The 14505-nt window shown below is 35.7% G+C and overlaps 1 protein-coding gene across 2 annotated transcripts in view; it reads right to left on the bottom strand.

The window, feature by feature from the left end:
• Nucleotides 1–557: 557 nt before the first annotated feature.
• Nucleotides 558–14505, bottom strand: part of Pdcd4 (programmed cell death 4 (neoplastic transformation inhibitor)) — a 30691-nt gene continuing 16743 nt past the window's right edge. For both annotated transcript variants that reach the window (XM_013017719.1, XM_013017720.1), the window contains exons 7-13: nucleotides 12393–12614; nucleotides 9749–9846; nucleotides 8452–8566; nucleotides 4206–4313; nucleotides 3636–3746; nucleotides 2275–2414; nucleotides 558–1268 (exon numbers count right to left, since the gene is read on the bottom strand). In XM_013017719.1, the coding sequence (XP_012873173.1) occupies nucleotides 1208–1268; nucleotides 2275–2414; nucleotides 3636–3746; nucleotides 4206–4313; nucleotides 8452–8566; nucleotides 9749–9846; nucleotides 12393–12614 (855 nt within the window). In that variant the 3' untranslated portion in view covers nucleotides 558–1207. The remainder of the gene's footprint in view (nucleotides 1269–2274; nucleotides 2415–3635; nucleotides 3747–4205; nucleotides 4314–8451; nucleotides 8567–9748; nucleotides 9847–12392; nucleotides 12615–14505) is intronic.

Raw genomic sequence — 14505 nt, 5'->3', positions numbered from 1 at the left:
TGAGCCACATGTCCAGTTTTTTGCTGGTTAGAGGTAAATATCTGTTGGATTTATCTGCCTGAGCTAGTTTTGAACCCAGAGCCTCATATATTAGCATCCTGAGTAGCTGGGTTTCCAAGTATAAGCCACTAGCACCTAGCTTGAACTAAGCTTTCAAGTATATTAATTTTAAGACTAAAGAATTACATCATTATAATCTAGGTACCAAACACAACTTAATAACCTGAAAATGTTTATTATAATTATCTTCAGTAAGCTTCAGTAATACAGACTTGAAAAGAGCTCATGAAGCAAATTTAACTTTTAATTCTGCAAGTCTGTAAGACAGTACCTAAATCTGTAATAGGTACATTCCTAAGATTGACCTTTATAAACTGAATGTAATTCTTGTAGCAATCAATAGGCAGTTTAAATAACCACAGACCTGGAAGCCTTGCTGAATAAATAGGCTCTATAAAGAGTTTAGAAATGTGCTCATTAAATTCAAACCCAAGGCTGTATGTATGCCAGACAAGATATCTAGGAATTTTTCACCTAAAATAAATATACTTCCAATAAAGAATCAACGATGCTTCACATGTTTTATTGTGTGTTGTACATTCTTGTAGAACCAGGTTCATTTTTCCAGTTTTGTAGAAAAATAGATGTTCCAGCCACCATTTACTTAACTGTCTAGTCTTTTAAGACCAAACAATATGTTCCCTGGAAAGATGAATAAGTCTCATGACTAAATCATTTTTTAAAAATTCTTTAAGACAAAAAAAAGACCTTTTTTTTTTACTCCCAAAGCACAGTATTCAGCAGCAGCAGCCAACACGGGGTTCTAGCAGCTTAACTTTACCCCCTAAATAAAGCTTTGTATAAACCAGTGATTTTACTACAAAAAACACTGTCCTTGAAAGAAAGAAGTGGCAGTCAAGACATCAATGCAAAACTTGGAATGATTAGGTCATAAACATGGCACTTAGAAAAGATAGCTTATTAGAATATTCCACTTAAGAAGTGGTTACTTTTTTGTCCATCCTTTATCCCCTCAAAAACAAAGAAAAAAGAAAACACTTCTTTTAAAAATTCCCCTTAAATGAAGTTTATAAAATTTCACAAATGCTTTGTACCCAAAACAAGTGCTTAAAAAAAACTGTGCTAACAACTCTTACAATTCAGATATATATTTGTATAACATCTAAGACCGCAAGAGTTCTTATATTCAGTAGCTCTCTGGTTTAAGACGACCACCATCTCCTTCACTTACAAAACGCTTTCTGCCCCTGAAATTAAAAGAACAAAAACATTTTTTTAAATAGAAATTATAACTTACTGGCAATGAAAAAAATTATATTTTTTCTGGTTATACATTAAGATTTAAAGGGCTTAATTACTGTCTTAAAAAATATTTTAACAAAGACTGTTAGCCCTGCAACAATTTTGTTTTAGAAAACAAATCCAGTTGGGGGTGGCTCATGTCTGTACTCCTAGCAATCAGAAGGATCTCTGAGACTGAGGACTGCGGGTCAAAGACAGCTTGGGCAGGGAAGTCCATGAAACATCTCCAATTAACCACCAAAAAGTAAGAAGTGGAGATATAGCTCAAATGGTAGAGCGCCAGCCGTAAGCAATTAAAAAAAAACAGCACCGCTAGGCCCTGAATTCAAGCCCCAGTACTGGCACCAAAAAAAAAAAAAAAAAATATATATATATATATATATATATTCAACAACAACCTTTTTATTTTTTTAACAGCTTAATTACTAAAATAAGTTAATTAGCTAAGTATTAAAATAGAAAACTAAGCCGGGCGCTGGTGGCTCATGCCTATAATCCTAGCTACTCAGGAGGCTGAGATCTGAGGATCACGGTTCAAAGCCAGCCCGGGCAAGAGAGACCGTGAGACTCCTATCTCCAATAAGCCACCAGAAAACCGGAAGTGGCGCTGTAGATCAAGTGTAGAGCGCTCGCCTTGAGCTGTAGAGCTGAGGGACAGCGCCCAGGCCCAGAGTTCAAGCCCCACGACCGACAAAAAATAAATAAATAAAATAGAAAACTAAGATATTTAGAACATATTTATGCCTACCATAATACTATTTGGAAGCTAAACACTAAGCCAAATATGAAACAATATGATTGAGAATTACACACAACTATAGAAGTAGTAACAATTTTTAAACTTTTCGCAGCTACAGAAAAGCCATAATCTGAAAAGGTGGAATGGTAGAAATCTTTCCAACTATATCATCCAGTATTTTATATTGAGAAAGTAGTATTTAAATAAAGTACCGTGAGGGACAAAGATCTCTGAGTTGTTTGGAAATTATTCCAGCCTGAAAACATTCTTCTACAAATCTCTCAAGCACAGAGTATGAATGTGGAACATCCAAATTAATGTCTGGAATTTCATTGTAAATTCTCTCATAACCCTAAAACAAAATTTTACACAGAATTGTTAGCCCATAAAGTACATACAACAAAACAATTCAACACTTACCAATGTATTTTTTCAACCTTGAAAAGTAAATGGAAGTACCTTTTGTTTCAGAATATTTTCTGTAAAACTGTTCTCCAAACAGCTGTCCACAAGCTTGAGACAGCAAATTCTTATCTACTTCTCTAGCTACATTTAACTACACTTTTTTTGGGGGGAGGGGTCGGAGGGGGTATGGTCATGGGGCCTGAACTCTGGGCCTGGGCGCTGTCCCTCAGCTCTTCAGCTCAAGGCTAGCACTCTACCACTTGAGCCATAGCACCACTTCCGGCTTTTTTCTTTTTGCTTATGTGGTGCTGAGGAACCGAACCCAGGGCCTCATGCATGCAAAGCAAGCGCTCTACCACTGAGCCACCTTCCCAGCCTGACATTTAACTACTTTTAAGAAAAAAGATAACTTCACCAGAATTTCAACAACACAATTTTAAATAGGGAAAAAAAAGTATTGTTTGGTAAAAGTTTGTGTTAGATATAAAATAAAAATGATCAATATCAAGAATCCTTGGGCTAGAACACACAATCATATTTTAATAAAACAGGCAAAAGTCCATTGAGGGCTGAGAAGGTGGCTCAGTGGTAGAGCGCTTGCCTTGCATGCATGAATCCCTGGGTTTGATTCCTCAGCACCACGTAAGCAAAAAGAAAAAAGCCGAAGTGGCGCTGTGGCTAGCCTAGAGCTGAAGAGCTGAGGGACAGAACCCATGCCCAGAGTTCAGGTCCCACAACTGGACCCCAAAAAAAAAAAAAAAAGCACTGACATGATTTTTTTACTTTCTAAGAAATGAGTGCACAAGTTACTAAGAAATGAGTGCAAGTTTTAAACAAAACATATTGTCAGGCTGAGAATGTGGCTTAGTGGTAGAGTGCTTGCCTAGCATGCATCGAAGCCCTGGGTTCGATTCCTCAGTACCACATACGCAGAAGAAGCCGGAAGTGGTGCTGTGGTTCAAGAGGTAGAATGCTAGCCTTGAGCAAAAAGAAGCTTGGGGACAGTGCCCAGGGCCCGAGTTTAAGCCCCAAGATTGGCCAAAAAAAAATTGTCATACTACTAACTACACATACTTGAAAGAAACTTTGATTAGCAATTCAAAATCTTTATTCAATTATACACCTAAGGTGTAAACTTAGAAACTGCTAATAATAATGTGATGCTTACCCTTTTCATTTGGTCTACAGTAATGGTAGAAGACTTCCAAAGAGATTTTAATAAATCCAAAATCATCTTGAATGCACTTTCTCCAGTTGACTCTAAAACCATTACAATAGCCTAAAATTTGATCAAAATTAATTTTTGGTTATTAATTCAGATAAGACTTCTTAAAATGTGTTATATCTCTTTCTTCTAATACGTAATGATTAAATGATAATAAATATTTTAGAAAGCTGGGCACTGGTGGCACACACCTGTAATCCTAGATACTCAAGAGGCTGAGATCTGGATCACGGTTCAAAGCCAGCCTGGGCAGGAAAGTCCGTGAGATCTTACCTCCAATAAACTACCAGAAAACCGGAAATGGCATGGGACTGTTGCTCAAGTGGTAGAGTGCCCCCCTTGAGCTGAAGAGCTCAGGGACAGCCCAGGCACAGAGTTCAAGCCCCATAACTGATCATTAACAGTTTTTAAAAGAAGAAAAATGAACATATGTTACTTAGAAAGATGAAAGTCCCTGCTGTGCAAAAATATATATATTTAAAAATTCTCTTTGGCATGGCAAAGCAATCTTACTTCGTAAACAAGCTCATGGTGAAAATGAGGTACTTCCAGTTCCTTAAGGCAATGTTCAGCTTCAGAAATGTCTCCAGAGAGTAAATACTCTTTCAGCAGCATATCAATCTATCAGATTTAAAAAGCATTGTTTAAGTTAAAAACAGCTAAGAACATAGAGACATGATACTCTACTTTTACATAATTAAAAATATTTTACAAAGTTTCAGTGGTTAATAGTTATGAAGCAAATACAGTGCTTCAGTGTGTCTAAGTAATCACTGAGTTTCCAATTGAAGATAAGGGATTTTAAACACTAGAGGGGGCACTAACTCAAAGTCTCAATAGGAATTTTTTAAGTGCTACAAAATCATCTATCAGGATGACTGTAATGCAACTGGAGCCAAAAGAATGAGAGATGGTAATGGGATATTACTAAGAAAGGAAAAGATCTCTAAATGATTTTTCTTTTCTCTACTACTGAGTTAAGAATGTTCATCAGCTTCCAACTGTAACTATAGACACAAATACTGACTCTTCAAACTCAAGCTTGTACAGTAGTAACATCTCTGGCTCCAGAGAAAAAGTAGGAAGGTTTACAGCACAACTGCTTCAACTTGGAATGTTTTTCCCTAAAAACTGCCTGTAAAATCATCTTTGCCTCTCATGAATATTCAATGTCTCTATTTCCAACTTATACAATGTATTTTCATGAAGGATAAAAATTGAACTCTAGAAGACATCCTGATTAATAATTCCTGTGTTTTAAGAAAATAAGATATAGCATTTTGCTGGGCACCGGTGGCTCACACCTGTAATCCTAGCTACTCAGGAGGCTAAGATCTGAGGATAGCAGTTCATAGCCAGCCTGGGCACGAAAGTCCGAGAGACTCTTATCTCCTCCAGTAAACCACTAGAAAACCAGAAGTGGTGCTGTGGCTCAAGCAGTAAAGCACTGGCATTGAGCTAAAGAGAGTAGGAACGGCACCCAAGCCCAGAATTCAAGCCCCACAACTGACCAATGAGAGAGAGAGAGAGAGAGAGATAGCATTTAAATAAAGTACTTTTATTTTATAATTACAATGAATTTGTTATACTACTTTTAACACTTGTTACCTAACTTTAAAAACTAAAATGTTCCCCAGCAGATTCCATGCATTTTTTAGCATTAGTTATACAAACAAGTAAAGATTCTTTAAAGTCATGTTTGTCTAACCCTTCCATGTAAACAGCCATCCAAATAATGTCAACCTCAAACATATAATGATAGCTTATTTCAACTTTTGTTTTTTCTACCTTTTTATTGATGAAAATCGCTATCCTTAGCAGATTAGATATTAATTCAGAATCCTATCTCAAAATTAATCATACCAAGAACAGTTTGGCAGTTCAGGGAGTATTACCATCTTAATAATAATGTCTTTTTTTTTTTCTCTTTTTTAGGCCTGGGCACTGGACCTTAGATTTTCCACTCAAGGTTGGCACTCTACTATTCAAGTCACAGCTCCACTTCAGTTTTTTGTTGATTAACTGGAGATAAGAGTCTCATACTGGGCACTAGTGGCTCATACCTGTAATCCTAGCTACTTAAGGGACTGGGATCTGAAGATCATGGTTCAAAGTCCATGAGATTCTTATTCCCATAAACTATTTAGAAAAGGCCAGAAGTGGCCTTGTGACTCAAGTAGTAGAATGTTAGCCTTGAGCACAAAGAGGCTTAGAGATAGTGCTCAGACCCAGAGTTCAAGCCCCAGGACCAGGGGAAAAAAAAGAAAAAACAACGAAGAGTCTCACAGACTTCCCTACCTGGATTGGTTTTGAACTACTACCTCAGATCTCAGCCTCCTGAGAGGCTATGGTAACAGGAGGAGGAAGCCACCAAACACACAGCTTGTCTTTCCATAAACATGGGGTATTTTCCACTTAAGTCTTTACTTTTTCAACATGTTGTAGTTGTACTTTCTTTTACTTTCATTTCTTAGTAATTTTCTTTCTGGCAGTACTAGAATTTGAACTCAGGGCCTTAAGCTTGCTAGGCAGACACTTTCTCTTGAGCCATGTCTCAGTCTTTTTGCTTTAGTTATTTTTTTGAGATAGGGTCTCAAATTTATATCTAGACTAATATGGATAGCATACTCCTAGTTACCTTTCCTGCATAACTGGGATGACTTCTTGTAGCTGAGATGACAGGTACACACAACATGCATAGATTTTTTCTTTTTTTGTCAGTCATGGGGCCTGAACTCTGGGCCTGAGCGCTGTCCCTCAGCTCTTCAGCTCAAGGCTAGCACTCTACCACTTGAGCCACAGCACCACTTGCGACTTTTTCTGCTTATGTGGTGCTGAGTACTAAAATCCAGGGCCTTATGCATGCAAGACAAGCACTCTACCACTGAGCCACCTTCCCAGCCCTACACAGATTTTATTGAGATGGAGTTGAGTGACTTTTTTTTTAAGGCTAGCCTTGAAGTACAGTCCCTCTAATGCCCTCTTACTGAGTAGGTTGGATTACAGATGTGAACCACCACATGCAGCTAGTATTTTGCTTTTGGTACTATTGTAAATTTTACTTCATGTCATTCATTGCTAATGATATAGATGTAGAATTAAATGCTATGTATTGATCTTACTTCCTGAAACCTTGATATGAAAGTTGCATAGCTAATTAGCTAATAACTGGTTTGGAGTTAGGGAGTGATTCTGTTAATTCATTTGATTTGCTGCCTACAGAGCATGTCATGTGGAATAGAGCTAGTTTTACCCAGCTGGATTTTTCTTCCTTTCCAATCTGGGTACCCTTTATTTCTTTTTTTTGCCTGATAGACTGACATCTTGACTATGTTTATACCTCAACTTTTCTAATAATTCTTAAAACTTGTCTAAAACATATTGTAATTGTGACATTATAAACACTGACCCATCTATTTTAACATGTATAAAAGCAAAAGAAGTCAACACTCTTCCCTTTTGAACTCCTAATGCTATCAAATGTTTTATGTATGAAAGATTTAAAAATCAAAATTATAGCCACATGAAAAGACTACACTAAAAAATCAGAAGTGCATAAACCATAAATCTTTTAATTTCTTAAAGGTTTCATTTATTTAAAATTAATCTAATTTTTAATTAAAAAGTTTTAAGCTGGGCACCAGTGGCTTATGCCTGTAATCCTAGCTACTCAAGAGGCTGAGATCTGAGGAACTACCTAGATAAATAGAAAAGTCCATGAGACTTATCTCCAATTAACCAGTGAAAAACCAAAAGTGAAGATGCAGCTCAGGTGGTAGAACTCCAGTCTTGAGCGAATAAGCCAGGCAAGAGCACAGGGCCCTGGTTCAAGTCCCAATACCAAAAAGAAACAATTGTTTAAATTTTAATTTCCAAAAGGCTAATCTAATTTCTCTTTAAATATTTAATTCCTAGCCAGACACTGGTGGCTCACACCTAGCTACTCAGAAGAATGAGTTCTGAGGATCACAGCTCAATGCCAGCCTGGGCAGGAAAAGTCCATGAGACTCTTATATCCAATAAGCCACTCAGAAAAAGCTGGAAGTAACACTGTGGTTCCAATGATAGAGTGCTAGCTTTGAGCAAAGAATCTCAGGGACAGAGCCCATGCCCAGAGTTCAAACCCTAGAACCAGAAAAAAAAAAATTAATTCCAAAAAGATTTCTTTTCTTAAAATTCTACAGATAAGAACATTGCTGCTTTAAACTTCTTGCTACAGAACACCAGAAAAAAATCCACCAGGAGAAATTTGTAATTTTAATTTATTGGCATTATTGCCCAATTACTCTTTCTTTTAATGAAAGTATACAGGTAGTAAGGTTCCTAACAAAAATCTATCATTTGATCTACTCTAGTGCTCACAATTCATCACTTACAATTCATAATCACCCAGTTTCAAACTTCACATATAAAAACGTGAACAAGTATTTATTAGAACAAGTTTTATTTCAATTGGATAATTTTAAATACTAATTAAGACAAAGATTCCAGGGTCTCCTCTGAAGTTCACAGAGAACTTTTTTATAATTATTCATGAAAGCCCTTGTCACAACAACATTTTAAAATAGAAAAAAATTTAACAATATGCACTTATATAATAAGTAGTAAAATGGGATAAGCAAATATAAAAGAGATAATTCAATTTTCTACTTGTACTTCTAATACTGAGTTTAATTTTCGACCACAAAACACCAGTTAGTACATATTTTTTCCTCTCAAAAGAATACATTTTAATTAAACCACACTACTCAATAGGTACCTCTTTAACAAGGTGATTGACAGACTGCTGCCCACCTCCAGAGCCCCACACACTATCTTTACGTTTTCCACCTTTAGACATACTCAGGAGCACAGTAGCCTTATCCAGAGCAGCTCTACCAAAAAATAAAAAGAGGAAACAATTAATTTTGATACATAGAATTGCCCAAGGTTCACCAAATTATAAAGCTAACAAAATCCCTTATGTACCAAAAAATGTAATTTAACAAAAATATGAAAGTAAAAGTCCTTTTAAAAACCATTTTCAAAATAAAAGTAAGATAGCAAGAAACACATATTCCATATTTAAAGAACATCCTCATGTTCTTTAGCTTTCATTTCTCATTAAAAAAATTAAAAGATGTTACAAAATAACTGACCTACAATGAGAGAACTATGTGCATGCATGCATGTGTGTGTGTGTGCGTGCGTGCGTGCGTGTTGTACACTGATCCGGGGGTTGAACCAGGGCCTGGAAGCTATTCTTGGGCTTTTTTGAACAAGGCTAGCACTCTACCACTTGAGACATAGCTCCACTTCCAGTGTTTTGGTGGTTAACTAGAGATAAGAGCCTCACAAATTTTCCTGCCTGGGCTGGCTTTGAACTACAATTCTCAGATCTCTGCCTCCTGAGTAGCTAGGATTATAGGCCTGAGCCATTGGCACCTAGCTGAGAAGGAATATTTTACATATAATTTTTACTGAGAACCATGCCTTGTGATCTAAAGAAATCATACCATTACCTATAGTAGCCCTAGAAAATTAAGTTAATATCTAAACCTGGTAAAACCTAAGACATGTTGCATTTCAAACCTAAGTCTTTAGGGAGTTAAGAAAAAATCATGTAGCTAAATGTCAGATGTAACTTATTATACCAAAGAACAAAAGTGAAAAACATTTTCCAAGAAAGATCTCACTCACAATATAAAGTAAAACTGCAAGTAAGTTTCCTTTAGTAATGTTGTCTTACATTACACTATTAGATAACTGTAGAATGTTAGAACAAAAAACACCTTAAAGAACATTCTATATGCAACACTTTCATTTTATAAATAAAGAAGCAGAGGCCCAGAGAAGGGTAGCTAATAGGTTAGCCAAAACTCAGAAATTATGCATTTTATTAATGTCCTTTTCCTGTTATTTCATGTCAATAATCTTTTCATTGTAATAGTGGAGAATTCAGACTAGTGCCAAATACATAGCCACAATGTCAGATTAATGCTAATTTCATTTCAATAAGATTCTATAGGAATTTCCTCTAATTTTGAAATTCTAAGTAGCAAAATTAATTTACTTACCTAGCCTGTACACAATCTACAGTTCCTTTGTAACTGTCAATATAGGTATTACATAAAATTCCATCTCCAACAGCTCTAGCAATGAATTGGCCCACCAACTACAGTAAGAAAGAAAAAGAGGTAGATAAACTAAAGCCTTTTATAGAACACAATTTTTATTTGTTGTGTTTGGTTGTTTGTTGTTGTTGTTTTGCCAGTCCAAGGGCTTGAACTCAGTGCCAATTCCGACTTTTTCTGAGTAGTTTACAGGAGATAAGAGTCTCCTGGACTTTTATGGTGTGGCTGGCTTCAAACTGCAATCCTCAGATCTCAGCCTCCTGAGTAGCTAGAATTACAGGTGTGAACAACCAGCTAGGCCACAATTTCTAAATACATAAATGATGATGAATATTTTAACTACATAGTTGATATTTAGACATACTGTTATATTCAAAAACACCTATTTAGCACCTGCTGGTTATGCTTGGCATACACTCCCTCCTCATCTTGACCTTCTAGTTAAGTGCCATCAGAGTACAGGCTATATCTGCTTTATTATTGAAACTCCAATACCTTGTTAGTCAATATATAATCAAAAGTACTTGCTAACTGTATGGCTTAAAAGTCAAGAGAAATCTCTTTTCTAAAAACAAAGTCGAGTTTTTCTCAAAAGAAAAACTGAAGCAATATATATTTTTACTTTTAATCTTTTTAATCTTAAAGCAGTTGCACAAAGGACATGATATATATATATATATATATATATTTAAATATATACAAAATACAAAGTAGTTTTTGAATACTGTAGATCTTGATCACTGGCAAGTCCTTCAACATTCTCACCCCACTTTGAACCACCACCACCCCCTTCCCTTTTTCTTAATTTGTGATACAACGAATTCTTTTTTTTTTTTTTTTGGTTAGTACTAGGGCTTGAACTGAGGGCTTGGGAACCGTTCCTGAGCCTCTTTGTACGGAAGGCTACCACTCTACCACCTGACCTACAGCACTACTTCTGGCTCTCTTTGAATATAGAAGAATATAGAAGAATCTCACTGACTTTCCTGCCTGGGCTGACTTCAAACCATCATCCTCACATCTCAGCCTCCTGAGTAGCCAGGATTACAGGTGTGAGCTAGTAGCACCCAGGTTACAGAGAATTCTCCCCCACTTCCCTCCTTCATTCCTTTACCACTCTTCAGTTGGCCCCACCCCTCTTTTGGATGTATTCATTTCCTGGGGTTTATTTTGCTGGGCTTTGACCTAGTCTTTCTAAAAGATTATATACTATTTGAGCTCTTCATAGGGTCTATCATATGTCAGTTAATTTATTTGTAACCACTTGTATACTGCCCAACTTGGGTTTTTTTTTTTTACAGATTTATAGGTACATTCTGTCTACCACAAATGAAGGAAACCATGCAGCCTTTGTTTCTCTGGATCTGGTTTACTTCACTTAACATAATTTTTTCCTAATAATCTTACCAAGATGAGTTAAAATATCATTTGAAAGTATGCTCATACACGTAATTGTTTTACAAACTGAAAACTCCCATGTAGAACAATAAAAGTGGGTCCAAGCAAGAACATAAACTACATGGCTAAAGGGGAAAATATTTACTTATTTTATGGGGTAAGAAAAACTAAGTTTACAAAACAGCATGTATGGTATGATTCCACTTTCTAACTGAAGTATAAGGACATATTTAAAAATTATGTTGATATATAACTAGCAAAACAGAATGAAAAATTTAACACCAAAATGTTAGCCATGGTTATTTTTGCTTGACTTTCTTCCTGTTAAGATTTTATTTTTCAAAAATTCTGTAAGCAGTAAGAAGTGATGTAATCATTTTTAAAAGTATTTATTGGGATAAATACTTTTTTCTTTTTTTGGAGAAAACAACCCCCTTTCCAGTGAGAGCTCGACACTTTTTTATATAGATTATGTTACAGAAACTCCATTTGGAAACTTTCCTATATTCTTGTTTCTAAATTGATACATAAAACTTTTATCAAAAATTGGTAAGATAATAATTTCATGTTTTCAAAGTTATAAAAGAGAAAATAATAACGAACTGTTTTATAATAAAATAAACAAATTCAAGCATAATTATAAATTATATTTTAAAAAATCCTAGCTAGTAAAATTAAACACAGAGAATACAGAAAAAAATAAATATGTAACCTAAAACCTATATAGGCCAGGTGCTGGTGGCTCACACCTGTAATCCTACTCAGGAAGCTGAGATCTGAGGATCACGGTTCAAAGCTAGCCCTGGCAGGAAAGCTGGTGAGACTCTTACCTCCAATAAACCACTCAGAAAACCAGAAGTGGTGCTGAGGCTCAAGTGGTAGAGCGCTCACCTTGAGCTTAAGAGCTCAGAGACAGCGCCCAGACCCAGAGTTCAAGCCACACAACCCACAAAAAAAAAAAAAAAAAGACCCTGTATAGAACATAGTAAAGATGTAAAAAAGAATTATAAAGACTATTTAAAAACAAAACAGTAACAAAATGCATTTTATAAATGTTAAGATTGTTTTTGTATGGTAATAAATGTGGACCATTTCCCTTCCATCTATTAAAATGTTTTAGGAACATGTGCTATTTCTTCAATTAAAAGTGTGTAGGAAAAAAGGAATTAACAAAGGGAATGACACAAACCTGTGGTGCTCTAGGAGTATCCAATGCTAATTCAGGTAGATCCTTCAACAATTTATCAAATGACTTTTCCACATCATTTGTGCTCATGACTGTCCCACAAAGGTCAGAAAGAAGCTTAGATGTCATTTCTCTGTGACTAGCCTTCCCCTCCAATGCTAAGGACACTGCCAACACTGGTACTCCACTTTTCATTTCACCAAGATTTAAATCTTTTAGCATTTCCTATTCAAAAGAATAAAAAATTTTATTTTTAAAAGTATGTCATTATAGTTTAATAAATTTTTAGTTGTAGAAACTCAAGCTTTTATCTATATATCTTTTGGTCACCCCTTCCTCTTTACAAATATCAAGAAAGCAGTCATATTGAATGGGGCTGGAATAATAGTGATCTATTCGTCCAGCTTTACTTGCGTGAACATCACTAAGAATGTGAATTATACTGAAAATAGTTTATTGAACTATATATTATTGCTAAGTTTGGTATCAACTAATTCTCTGCTTTACAATTAATATTATTTCTAAAAATATGGACTGATGAGTATTTATGGAGAAATTCATTTTATACTATTATAGGGTATATATTCTATTTTTCTTCAAAGACTTCTCTGCTTTAAACTTTTACATAAAGTTTAAAATGAGATCTTAAACCATGCTTAATTGGGATTTCTTTTAAATGCTTGAATGAAGTCAAGCTTTCCTATTAAGAATAAAGTAACCAGCCAGGTGCCAGTGGCCCACACTTGTAATCCTAAGTATTCAGTAGGCTGTTTAAGGCCAGCTTGGGCAGGAAAGTCGGTGAGATGATTATCTCCAATTAAATACCAGAAACCCAGAAGTAAAGCTGCTAGCCTTGAACACCAAAGCTCAGGGACCAGAACCTGAGTTCAAGTCCAAGGACTGGCACAAAAAAGAAAAAGAAAAAAAGTAACAGCTACCATGTTATTAATGGCCACTTTAATTTTTTTTATTTTTTTAAACAGCCACTTTGTATCATCTCATTCAATATGCAAAATAATCTAAAGCACAAGAAAATTAAGAAATGGCTAAGGGCACCCAAGAATGGCCAAATTTGAAGTAAAATAGATAGCAGAGTGCCTTTTTCTTTAGTGTAAAATAGATAGCAGAGTGCCTTTTTCTTTAGTGAAGTTTTCTTGGAACCTCTGTACCATGAAATACTACTTAAAAGAATGCCAGGAAAAAAAAAAAAAGAATGCCAGGACTATCTTCATAAACATGCAACTGGTATCTGGTTAGTAACACCTTCATCATTACCTTGTCCTTGACTGCACTTTAACAACTACTTTAACAACCATCTTTTTCAAAAATAACATACCTCTTTCTGGTAAATATTCAACTAGCTTACCTGGAAATCCCCTACCCATACTTCAGGATGGTTCAGAATCACCTCTTGTATTACTTACCATTGAATGTTTCCACAATATGCTGCTTAATCTTACTATGCAATATTTCAACAGTTCCTGACTTCAAAGGACTTAAACTCTTTCTATAGAATGGATTCTTTCACTTTACATCTTAGTAAATGAGCTTTACATCATTTAAATGAGCTTTAGAAGGACAGGGATCACATATTACAAATTCTTTCACATGGCAAGTACTATATTGAAATCTTGAAAATCCAGAGATAACAAAGCTCAAGAATCAAAATCAATAAAGTTTAAGGAAGTGGAGATGTCTCAAGTGGTAGAGTGTCAACCTTGAGCAAAAAAAAAGCTAAGTAAAGAACACAAGGCCCTGAGTACCAGCCCACAAAAAAAGAGCCTTTTAAATTACACACACAGACACACACACACATTGGGGAAATCCTATTTTGGAAGTGGTGGTATGACTCAAGCAGTAGAGCTCTCCCTTCAAGTGAAAAGAAAGTAAGCTAGGCCCTAGTAGTTCACACCTGTGATCCTAGCTACTCAAGAGGCTAAGATTTAAAGATCATAGTTCAATGCCAGCTCAGACAAAAAAGGTTGAGACATCCCATCCCTAATGAGCCATAAAAATACTGGAGGCATACTAAAGGTATGGTTCAAGTAGTAGTACACCGGCCATGAGTAGAAAACTATCAAAAGCACAAAGCCCTGAGTCCAAGCCCCAATATAAG

The sequence above is a fragment of the Dipodomys ordii genome, unplaced genomic scaffold (assembly GCF_000151885.1).
Source record: "Dipodomys ordii isolate 6190 unplaced genomic scaffold, Dord_2.0 Scaffold36, whole genome shotgun sequence".
Classification (NCBI taxonomy): domain Eukaryota; kingdom Metazoa; phylum Chordata; class Mammalia; order Rodentia; family Heteromyidae; genus Dipodomys; species Dipodomys ordii.
Note: the sequence above shows the minus strand (reverse complement) of the source record. Positions and strands in the feature narration are given on the sequence as shown.